The sequence below is a fragment of the Panthera onca genome, chromosome C1 (genome assembly GCF_046562875.1).
Source record: "Panthera onca isolate mPanOnc1 chromosome C1, mPanOnc1 haplotype 2, whole genome shotgun sequence".
In the NCBI taxonomy this organism is placed as follows: Eukaryota; Metazoa; Chordata; class Mammalia; order Carnivora; family Felidae; genus Panthera; species Panthera onca.
The window spans coordinates 87,553,677-87,566,535 of NC_138346.1; the positions used below are offsets into that span (position 1 = coordinate 87,553,677).

Sequence of the window (12,859 nt, forward strand, 5' to 3'; positions counted from 1 at the left end):
TTAGAGGTTCTGGAAGATAATTGAAGTCTTGGCATGAATCCTAATGGATAGTTAAAAGTTGGTCCGAATGTGTTGTTTGAGGAAATTGGTGATTATTTTGTCATTGCCCATCATAATGGGGTTATTCATAAGCAAGAGATGTGGGGAAAAGAAGCATTTCTGCCTTTAAAATAACATTAAATAAGTAATTTAATTTAAATGGAGATTGATTGATAAAAGTTGAATATAACCTGTGTTCACAAGACAGAGTAAGATGAGCAGTACTCAGATAGAATCTAGGGAAACTGATGTCAGGAATAGGTAGTAAATTGGCTGACAGTTCCAAAAGTGTTTATAGAGTTAGTGGTGTGTGTGTGTGTGTGTGTGTGTGTGTGTGTGTGTGTGTAACACAGACAGAGAGAGACAGATTGAGAGAGATTGAAAACTAAAGAGCTTAAAAAATTGTGGTTTCTTTCTTTCTATTTAGCCATGCTTCCCAATGCCACCTTTCCAAAGTCGTCTGACCTAGAATAGAATATTAAGCACATATATGTACTATCTATTAATATACTATCCATCATTTGGGATATTCAAAATCTGTTTCATTTATTCTTGAACAACTGAAGATTCAGAGTCAAGACAGCCAACTATACACCAGCAAACCAACAAATAATCTTAATGTTAGGAAACTAAATTGACAAAACTATTTCAGAGTCAAGACAGCCAAATATAGACCAGTGAACCAACCAACTAATCTTAATGCTAGGAAAGTAAGTTGACAAAACTAATTCTGAATAGTCTAATGTGTTTGAAATATAGGCATAGCACAAATATGTTATTAGTTATTGATTCAATTTGAATAATCATAATTCAACTTTTTAAAATTCACAATTAATATATATTTTATGTAAAAATTTTAAGACACCTTAAGGCATTGATCAAATATAATTATGTATATATTTGCACATATATGATCACATATCTAATTGCATGTCTATATTGATATTAAACACACACTCACATAGCTCCATTTTCAGCCCAACTTCTGCCATGTTTCATCAAATACTTCAGAGAAAACATTTGCATTTGCTATATCGCAAATACACAGCTTTTTTTAATTAATTAATTAATTGATTGATTTTGAAAGAAAGAGGAGAGAGCATGCATGAGCAGGGGAGGGACAGAGAGAGAGGGAAAGAGAATCCCAAGCAGGATCCACTCTGTCAGCATAGAGCCCAATGCAGGGTTCAAACTCACAAACCGTGAGATCATGACCTGAGCTAAAGTCAAGAGTCAGGCACTTAACCCCCTGAGCCACCCAGGCACCCCAAATATTCATCTCTTTTAATTATTTATATGTACTTTGTTTGTTCCATAATACAAATTTATGGAAAATAAATACAATTGCTTTCCTATTCACTAGACAACTACACTTTGCCAGGCCTTATATGAAATCCTAATAAAAAAGTGAGTGAGACATAGCCTTCCCTTCAAATAGCTTACAGTTCAATAAAAGAGAGAGAAAAGGAAACAGGCAACTTTAGTATGATTATTGAAAGAAGCAATTTAGAGATAGAAGCAAGGTCAAGCTACTAGGGACACACAATAAAGGATTAACCTGATTCAAATTTGAGGAATCAGAGAAATACTTCACAGAGAAAATGCTAAGTTGAGACCCAAGTAATTAATTTTGAAAACAAGGTATTGTTACATCTAATTAAATTGAAAAAATCATCTTTCTCTATAAACAGCAAACACATATATTTGTTAACATCTGAATCAACAATATAATTTTTTTTTTTAATTTTTTTTTTTCAACATTTATTTATTTTTGGGACAGAGAGAGACAGAGCATGAATGGGGGAGGGGCAGAGAGAGAGGGAGACACAGAATCGGAAACAGGCTCCAGGCTCTGAGCCATCAGCCCAGAGCCCGACGCGGGGCTCGAACTCACGGACCGCGAGATCGTGACCTGGCTGAAGTCGGACGCCCAACCGACTGCACCACCCAGGCGCCCCTCAACAATATAATTTTAACACAACTTTAATATCTTAGTATTAAATCAATTGACAGACACGTCTTTTCTGAACAAACCCTAGTCTCAAAAGCAATGTAAAGGTATGTATGATATAATAAAGAAAATACAAGTCATGACCCCTAACTTCAAAGCATTTAAAATCTAGCTGTGGAGCAAGTCTATTACCCATGAACTAGGGGTGAACAACACAAAAGAGTGCTGAGATTAAGGAAATAATTGTTACAGAAAATCCAAGCTCCTTCAGGGTAAGAGCCCTGTCTTAATCATGTTACCACTCCTAGCCTGAGGGTATGTTATTTGAGAACAGATAATAAATAAGATAAATCAGGGATCATGAAAGAAGTCTATAGACTTGATGTTATAGAAAATAGGAAGCTCTTAAATGCCTGGACAAGGAAAATGAAGTAATGAAGGTACTGTTTAAAGAAGATTTGTGTAGAATTGCTACACAGGATCATTGGAAGGGGCACAGTAGAGTACATGGGAGGGTTGAGGGAGGGGCGGTGAGATCAGAAGAATTGAAGGCCTGGGCAAGGATGTGTGTGTGTAACCATAAAGAAAAATGTGGGTACCACACACATTGCAGAGAAACTGCTTTGGAAAATGGTGACTTATTTGATGGGCCATAGACAAAAAAAGAGGATCCAAGAAAATTTCTTCTAAGCCTGGATGCATGTTTGCTACTCATAACGATAGGCTTGATAGAAAGGGAAAACAGTTTTGGAAGAAGGTCCTGATGGGTTCAATCTGGGAGATTTCACTTCTGAGATGACAAGGAGACACAGTAGAATAAATGACTAGTTAACACTTTAAGATAGAGGATAAGAGGCACGCCTGGATGGCTCAGTTGGTTGAGCATCCAACTTCAGCTCAGGTGATGATCTCATGGCTCATGAGTTCAAGCCTCGAATCAGGCTTGCTGCTTTCAGTGTGGAGCCCACTTTGCATCTTCTGTTCCCCTCGCTCTCTTCCCCTTCCCCACTCACTCTTTCTCTCTTAAAATAAAACAAATAAACAAAAAAATATATAGAATGAGATAATGAAAAGAAAAAAGTATAGATCTGTGTATTATAAACTTGAAAGTAAAAACAAAAGCCATTAACAGCTTCATTGGTGCATTAATTTAACACACATTTACTGAGTTCTTAGCATGTTCTAGCAAGTGCTACAATCATGGAAATGGAGTTATGGACATAGGAGACAATACCTCTGCTCTCACAGAACATTTTAATGAGGTAACAAACAAATAAAAAGAAATTGTATAATATGCCACATGGTAGCAAGTTCTATGGAGAAAATAATTTAGGGTAAGAGAAAAAAGTGTGATGGAAATAGTGGATTTTCTTGTTTGTTTATTTGTTTTTAAGGAATATTATGAAAGATCCATCTTTTTTTTAAGTTTACTTATCTATTTTGAGAGAGAGAGTGTGTGAGAGAGCACCAGGAGGAGCAGAGAAAGAGACAGAAAGGATCTCAAGTGGGCTCCATGCTGCCAGTGCAGAGCCTGATGAGGGGCTGAAACTCACAAACCTGTCAGATCATTACTTGAGCTGAAATCTAGAGTCAGAGGCTTAACCAACTGAGCCACCCACATTCCCTGGAAAGACCCATCTTAAAAGATGATATTTGAATAGAGATTCCAAGCAAATGAAGAATAAGCCTTGCAAGTTTCTGGGCCCAAAATAAATGATTTTGTGCCAGGCAGAGGAAAGAGCTGGTATAAGCGTCCTGTGAGAGAAGTAAGGAGGTCAGCTTGGCTGGAGCAGAATGAACGAGGAGAAGAAGGAGAAAGGTGAGGCCAGAGCCATAGCTGACACCTGTAGAATCTGGTGAATCCAGGATGATTTTCAGTGTTTTCCCTGGAAGATGCTGGAGGCCAGAAGGAATTTGAAGTAAGCAGTGGCATCACCTAACTTACATTTTAACAAGATCACTCTGGCTGTTGTGTTGAAAATAAAACGTAGAAAGCAGGGGTAGAAGTGGCACGTTAGTTGGAGCCGATTGCGTTCAATCAGGTGAGAGATGACATAGTGAGAAGAGAGCTGATTCTGGATATATTCTGAAGGTAGAGCAAACAGCCTAACAGACGTTTAAGTTTATTTCATGAGAAAAACAAAGGAGACAAAGATGACTTTAAAAGTTTTGACTGAAGAACCTGGAAGAATGGAGTTAGTTTACTCCATCTAGTAAAATGGAGCAGATTGAAAGTAGCAAGTTTGGGAGAACATTAGGATCAGTTTAGGACATGTTAAGTTTGAGATGTATGTCCGATATATAAATGAATATGCCACAATATATAGTACTAGAGTTTAGAGCAGTGGTCCATGCTGGAGAAGTGGTTAGTGTAACACAGTACATAAAACCATAGCACTGAATGATACACTGTAGGGAAGAAATATAAAGAAAAAGAAGTTAAGTTGAGCTCTAAGACGAAGATGAACCAGCAAAGGAAATGGAAAATGGATGTCTATTTAATTAATTGGAGACCCGTGAGAAAGTAGTTTACTGGTACTTATATAAGGAAAATACTTCAAAGAGACATCAGATGGGTTAAATTCTCAGATCTAATGAAAGAAATGAGACTTTACCAATGGATTTAGTACTATGGACAAAATTGATGACCTTGATAGGAGATTGGTGGTTGGGATAAAAGCCTAAAAAGGGGCGCCTGGGTGGCTCAGTCAGTAGAGCATCCGACTTGGGCTCACATCATGATCTTGCTCCTCGTGGGTACAAGCCCTGCATCAGGCTCCATGCTGACAGCTCAGAGCCTGGAGCCTGCTTCAGATTCTGTGCTTCCCTCTCTCTATGCCCCTCCCCCTGCTTGCACTCTGTCTGTCTGTCTCCTGTCTCTCAAAAATCAATCAATAAATAAACATTAAAAAAAAAATTTAAGAAGCCTAAATTGAGTTGGTTCAACAGATAAAGGAGGAGAGAAATTGACAACAATAGAGGTAGGCAATTCTTGTAAGGAATTTTTATTCTAAGGCAAAGAAAGTAATACAGTGGAGATGGGAGATCTAGAACATGCAAAATTAAAGAACGTAAGAGAACTGAGCTAGATAAATAAACATTTTTGGTGCTGAGGATGAGAAAGCCCAAAAAATGAACTTCATTCATTTTACTTACAATGTTTCAGGCATTCTTTTAGTCATTAGGATACAACAATAAAAAAAAAATGGAAACAAAAAATTCCTGCTTTCACAGATTTATAATCTGCTGGTAAGGGATTTATAATCTGCTGGTAATTTTTTTCTTAAAAAATTTGCCAAAATTTGCAGTAAGCCCCAAATAATCTCTGCTTCCTGTTATTCACAGCCCGGTGTAGTCCTTTCTCCTTGAGTGTGGACTGGATTTAGTGACTTAGTTCTGACCAAGAGAATATGGAAAAGTTGACAGGATATCACTACCATGACTAGGTTACAAGAGATTTTGCCTTCTATCTTGCTAACAGAATCCCTTGCCTTCTCAGTTTGCATGCTTTGAAGAAGGAAGCTGCCATACTGGCAAAGTCTATGTGGCGAGAAACTAAGAGCAGCCCCTGGACCACATCCCTGAAGGAGCTGAACCCTGCCAACAGCCATGTGCATGAACAGGAAAGCCAATGGCTTCCCCAGTCAAACCTTCAGATGTGACCCCCAATTCTGACTTAACGTGTGATTGCAATCTTTTGAAAGACTCTGAACTAAAGGACTCTGCTAAGCCACACCCAGATTCCTCACCCACATAAACAGGAGACAATAATGTGTACGGTTTCAAGTTGGTGAGTTGGGAATCATTTATTCTGTAGCAGTAGATAAATAATACAGTACTGCAGGGAAATCATCACTTACCAATTGTTCCAATGGAGGAATGACATCTTTCAAGACATGTTGTGAATGATTCCTCCTGTGTCGGGATATCTGCAAAAATATTGACATTAGATACTATTATATTATTTTTCTCAAAACAAGCTTTAAATGATTTAAAAGAGCATATTTTAGTAAAAGTACACAGATACATAACCATATTCAGATTCATTCAAGAAGTCAAAGTAGATATAAAATGAAAAGTAAATGTTTTGGACGTTAACTAATTTGAATTAAATGTGTACTCAAAGACGGCTGGCTGCAACAATATCTCCTGTTCCACATACTCCTTTTACCATGTAACCTTGATACCCTTCCTCACAAGTGGTGGGTCTATGTTCTTTCATTTTGAACCTGGGAAGAGCTTTATGGCTGTTTCAATAAAAAAAGTATGGCAGAAGTAAGTGACACTACATGATTTAAAATATTAGAGCATAATAATGTCATGTTCTTTTAGAACCCTCTCATTTGGAAAATATTCACCATGTTGTGATGAAGCGCAAATCATCTCACACAGAGAGAGCACAAGGAGAGGCCTTAGGTTTTCTGGCTAAGAGGCTAGCTGAGGTTTGAGCTACCAACCGCCAGTCATAGGAGTATAGTATCTTCTGATGTTTCCCTCTGCCAGCTATTGAGTCACACCCCCCCCCCATGTTTCAAGACCTAGTAGAAGCCTCAAACACTGTGTAGTAAAATAGGCTGTTCCCGATATGTCTTATCTGAATTTTTGACCAAGTTCTGTCAGCATAAAAAAAATCAGTGTTTTATACCTCTATATTTGTATACCTTTTATACCTTCTACATCTGTAGAAGAAGAAGATGTATTCTTCTACAGATGTATTTAAACACACAATAATAAATAGCTAAGTGTTTTAGGAACAGCATTTTAAAAATGCCTTATTGTTTCTACCAAAGCATCAAAGGCAGATTCTATAATAAAACAAAAAGAGAAAAAGAAGGAATTTATAATGAAATCCTGTATTGTTTGATAACTTCAACAGAAGCTATAATTAATAATACTATTTTACTAGATAGGAATTTTCCAGTATTTTACATGAACAAGAGAGAGGTGGGTAGGGAAAGGGGGACAGGACAGGGAAGTAGGAAAAGAAAGAATGAGAGAGAAAGAGAAAGAGAGAGACTGGGGGATGAGTGTGAGGTATTAAAGAAATAAAGTGGGTCTGCCAAGTGCCTAGAAAAGAACTTTGGATGTCTTTGAATCTGGTTACTGGCACATGTAACTGACTGAAGGAATTAAATCAATGTCTGTTAAGATTTTGAGAGAATTGTATTACCAAAGAAAACAGAAGCCTGACCTAAAAAAAACCTGTGACTCCATACACCCTTGATCCCCACGTTTGCCCCACAAAACTGCATTATGAAGGCAGTACAACCTCCAAGGAAACCATTCTCTTCAAAGCTCACTTTAGATGCTGCCAGTGGGGGATAGCAGAGAAGGAAGAGCCTGTGGAGAACAGCGCCAGAAACCTTGGAGAACAATGGACATTGGGAATTATCCCAGAAAGGAGAGCCAGGAACTGACTCTGCGGCCAGGGCAAGGGTCTCACAGGGCCTGCCCAGCAGGCTTTAATGATCATTCCATCAAGTGACTGTGGCTGTTTACCATTTATTTCCTTTACAAATGAGAGTCTTTTGTTTGCTTGTTTCCTGTTATGGAGTTCTTGCTCCACCATTGCCTGTTGGATGTGATGGGAAAAACAGAACAGAGAACTTATTTTTCAAGTTCTAAACCCTTAACCCCCTGGAGAGAAATTAACCTGATGGAGAGAGTTATGTTTATCACCAGCTATGCTGATATTGGAGTTTGATGTGGTAACTGCATTAGAGTTTTGGTTGTCTTCTTTGGGGAGTCGGAAAGATATTGGAAGGCAGATGCCAACTGATATACGGTGAAGGGGAGGGAGGACTGTGACAAACCCTGATGCTTCCGTACCAAAATTGTGTCCTTTTTCTAGGGCACATACCTAGACTGCATTTCTCAGCCTGCCTTGCAGTTAGGAGTGGCCACAAAACTAATTTCGGACCAATGGGATGTGAGCAGAAACAATGCGAAGCTCTCTCAGTTGAAGGCTACTAAGCAGTGAGTGCTTTCCCTCTGTGTTCCTTCTTTCCTCATATGCTGGCTGGGAGTAAACATAGAGAGAGGCCCTGCAGGACGATGAAGGTGCAAGATGGACGAAGACTGAATCACCATGTGGAGAAAAGCCAAACATAGGCCAGGAAAACTCATTTTGTATTAGTTAATAAACTTGTTATTTTGGGATAATTTTATACTTAGAGAAAAGCTGTAGCAAGAGAGCTCCTGTAGAATTCTAACTGCAATGTAGTGAGAAATAAACTTCTATTTCTTAGAGCCATTGTGTATTTCAGAGAATTTTACAGCTGCTAGCATTACCCTAAATAAAACCACGATAGTTGATCTTAATTCATTTTGAAATGAATATATATTATATAGTATATAGTATAATTATACACATTATTTAGTATATATTATATAGTATATGTTATACATTATATTACATATTATTATATATGATATATGATATTCATATATATTTGGTATTTAAGCTTTTTTAAGGAACCAGGCACTTATTTTATACTGCTATACATTTGGAACTTACTTCTCTTAACTGTTAGTCATTATATTAAGATTTATTATCTTCACTGAAAATTTTATATGTCTTACATTCAATTTACAATGGTGGAAGAGTTCTGGGATTTTTGTTGTTGTTGTTCCATTTCTTCGAAACCTGTTGGATTTCCAGTCTTTAGTCCTGTCTTCAGCTAAAAATCATTCTCTTTGCATATAAACATCTCAAGCTTTAAATGTTAGAGAAAGTAGTATCAAGCAAATGTCTCAACAATACTGATGAATAAGCACTGGGCATTCTCTTATATCAGCCTTACCATTTCTTCTATGGCTAACCCATGCCTTCCTTTGTCCTACCACTACTAGATTTTGATGGGTGTATTGGCCCATCATCCTCTCCATATTCTCTTCCAGTGGCTATAGAAAGTTTTCCTATAAGACAATGCTTAAAGATGTGTTGTGTATGTATTGCGAGAGGCACAAGAGATGATTTTAGCTGATGAATGTTTTAATTTTAATTATCATTTACACAGTCTTAAGGTTTAGCAGAAAAACCTATCACATAAAGACATTTAACTGGTATGAATATATTTTACATTAAAATAGAGTATAAATGATACAGTTAAATAAATAATATGTAGTATGCAACATGAACATGGAAAAAAAAAACCCTACAAACGTAGTAAGTGAATGACTGAAATTTGGGAAAGAAGTTTTAATGAGAATTCAGAACAGAAATGACCAGTTACTCAGCACATCCTTAGTTCACCCTTGAAGGGAACTGTTGGGTCCATGGTATAGACAAGAACTCGAATTGAAAAATGGCACAGTATTATTGTCTGTAAACATGTATTCAGTGTTTATTATTTGTCAGGCACTGTTCTAAGTATTTTACATAAATTAACATACTTAATTGTCACTCCTAATGTAGAAACGCAGACACAGACAGTTTCAGTAACTTTAAAAATCCAGAGCTAGTCAAAGGCAAGGGTGTTGTTTAACCAGTACCTAAGCCTTTAAATATTGTACTTTATTGCTTTGCCAGGGATATAATGTATACGCATAAAGGCAGTCATCACATTCTTGGGGAACTACAAAGTTGAGATTTCCTGCATGCATAAGGGGATATTTCCAAGGTACAAATTTGAGTCAAACTTACAAATTTGTACATGTTTACACAGGAAGCTAGAATCAAGTTTCAAATCTGGTATGAATCATCTTAATTTTCCTTTAGGGAAAGTAATATTGCTTATCATTCCTAAGTCAATAAGCTAGCCAATCTATCATGTTCAACCAAGTTATGGAGATGCAGAGGAAAAAGAGAACTTTCATCACCTGTCTTTTGCTTTAATGCTCTTCTCGGTTAAGCATTAGGCACAGAAATGTGTTATCATCCCAAATCAGATTACTCTGACTGAGACTTATGATTTAGGAAATCTGGATCCAAACCTGCCTAGTTGTTATACACAGATATGACAAAAAGTTAAGATATTCTAAGACAGCTGTCGTTATGTAATTTACTTAATTGAAATAATAATTTAAAGAACACTTGAGGTCAATCAAAACTTTGTGAGGTAAGTTTGAAGGAAACAAAGGCTCTCCTAAGCCATACGTAGTATAAAATAACAGAAAATCTTATAGATTTGTACATGTTTATCTATCAATAGCTTATTATTAGTATCTGAAAATTTTGCTAATTTTTACAGGACACTTTCTTGAAAAACATTTCTGCCTAGGACATCAGATGTTCTTATTAACCATTCATTTAGCCAGTAAACATTTCTTGTTTAGTACCTAGTAGTTTCTAATAGTAGATGCTCAAAACATACTTGTTTGTTGATGTTATGAAATACAGCTAATGCTAGTATTGCAAAAAAGAGTACTTCATTTCGGACAGTCCTAATTTTTTCTCATGAACTTCAGGACTTTTTAAATGTATCTGATACCAAAAACCTATGTTTTGCTCTGCGAATTACTTCTGGAAACATTTCAGAGTATTAGCAATGGTGGGCTCCATTTTTCAATCTTAGATCCTTCTTACTTTTGCAGGAATTATTTTAATTTTTCTTTTTTTTAGGGTTTATTCATTTTTCAGAGACAGAGAGAGAGCATGAGGGGGAAAGGGGCAGAGAGAGAGAGAGAGAGAGAGAGAGAGAGAGAGAGATTGAGAGAGACAGAATCAGAATCTGAGCTGTCAGCACAGAGCCCAATGTGGGGCTCAAACTCACAGGACCATGAGATCATGACCTGAGCTGAAGTCAGACACTTAACCACCTGAGCCACCCAGGCATCCCTGTGGGAATTCCTAAGTAACCATTAAATTTGGAAAACTTGAAAAACAATAATAATATCAATAGCTTGATACTTTATTTTAATACATTATTTTCTCTGTGAGTTACAGAAGCATTTCTTCTGAGGAAGGCTTAAAATATGGCTTTTATGTATGTTTGTTCTTTCTTGTTTCCAAATGTTCTGAAATAGTATATAGATCCTTCCTCTAAACATAAGTGGACATGTATGTATATCTACCACATATTTATCTAAGTGTCCACAGCCTGATTTTTTTTCCTAGTTTTTACACTCTTGCATTATGAAATGTTGGTTTCAATACTATTTTCCAACTCCCACAGCCTGATTTTTTTTTACTAGTTTTTACACTCTTACATTATGAAATGTTGGTTTCAATATTATTTTCCAATTCCCATTTGAGAATTTTATGAATTGCTACTTTTCAATTTATTTCCAGTATTTTGTAAAAAGAAACCTTAACCATTTAAAGTATATCTGGCCTATGTACTAAGAATGTTACTTCAGGGGCTCCTGGGAGGCTCCGTGGGTTAAATATCCAACTTCAGCTCAGTTGAATTTGAGCCCCATGTCAGGCTCTGTGCTGACAGCTCAGAGGCTGGAGCCTGTTTCAGATTCTGTGTCTATCTCTGCCCCTCCCCCACTTGTGTTTTCTCTCTCTCTCTCTCTCTCTCTCTCTGTCTCTGTCTCTGTGTCTCTCAAAAGTAAACAAATAAACTTTAAAAGAATGTTACTTCACAGTTTCTTTCAGAGTGGACTCCATTATGTCTTAACTATTTTCTGTCACGGTATTCTGCATCTTAAACAACTGAGCTTTACCAATAAATACCTGAGTTGTTGGCAGTCCCTCCTCTGAAGAGAAGAAAAAGTGAGGCCTTATCTTTCTGCAATGATGCCATCTTCCTATTGATTTATAATGTTCAATAAATAGGGATGATTTGTAGCTACCATTGGGAAAAAAAATCTTGAAATACAAATGACTTCTGACCTGGATTTTTGGGACCCCATATCAGATGAATATATCACTGAACTACTTTTAGATCAGATCTATGAGTTTCTCCTTCTTTGTTTCCACCTACTAGTCTCCCCACTCCTTCTTGGCCCCTTCTCAGGTACGCTAGCTTCATAATTGTGCAAAACAAAGTGGAAGAATGCAGTACTGAGGGTGTGCAATGCATAGTTTTCTTTAAATTCCTTTTTGTTCTTACTATATACATCATAATTAAGTTTTCTAGATACGTTTTCCACCAAAAAGAAAAATTAAAAAGTCATTTTTTGGAAGTGTCTTCTTTTTTTTCCTTCCATTTCTTCTTCATTCTAATCTATTTAAAGAATATGAAACTGATGGGTGGGACTAGTACTTGGTATGAAGTAAAAATAACAGAATTTGGGCATATTATTTTCCTGGTATAGGAAGGTCTCCTATGAAAGTTATACATAAACATGAAACATTCCACATAGCTCTGATTTTAAATAGATTACCATTTTTGATGAACGTTTAGATCTTGTGGCTTAGAGTTGAAATAAAAATCGCTTGAATAAAAGCATTAGTTTGCTGCAGCATTTTCCCAGACACGTACATTTTCTGAGGTGTACCTCCCATTAGCAACCTCCCTGGATACTTGGATTTAAAAACAGAAATAAATTTGTGGTCAAGTGTAGTTGTTATCTTCACAGTTTCTCAAAAGCTCCCCCCAACTCCTTCAATATATCCCAATTCTTATGTTCAAATCTTCATTTGTTTGGCCAAATTCTTTTTTTTTTAAGCTATCACAATCAGAAATTAAGAAAAGCTCATTTAATTGTTACAATATAATAAACATCACCCTAAATGATGGCTGCATTTTTTAAATCATGTGTATGTGGGAGATAACTGCTTTGGATGGAAAAAAAAGATAATATATGAAGATATTATCCTATCATGCATTTAATCTTCTAATTTTGCCCGTTGGTGGAGACATGCCAGTTCACACATGTAAAATCATAATTACTCATCCACTAACTATATGTATTTTTCATATTCTTAATAGGAAGTAATGACATTAACCATAGAGAAACCAATTTCTTCTGTCTTGT

The 12,859-nt window shown here is 36.5% G+C and overlaps 1 protein-coding gene across 4 annotated transcripts in view; it reads right to left on the reverse strand.

The window, feature by feature from the left end:
- ARHGAP15 (Rho GTPase activating protein 15) overlaps window positions 1–12,859 on the reverse strand; it is a 626,514-nt gene that overhangs the window by 545,791 nt on the left and 67,864 nt on the right. For 3 of the 4 annotated variants that reach the window (XM_060623481.3, XM_060623483.3, XM_060623484.3), the window contains exon 3: window positions 5,851–5,919. In XM_060623481.3, coding sequence (XP_060479464.2) covers window positions 5,851–5,919 — 69 coding nt within the window. Of the gene's footprint in view, window positions 1–5,850; window positions 5,920–7,910; window positions 8,035–12,859 lie in introns of all 4 variants that reach the window. The other variant, XM_060623482.3, reaches the window with a different exon arrangement.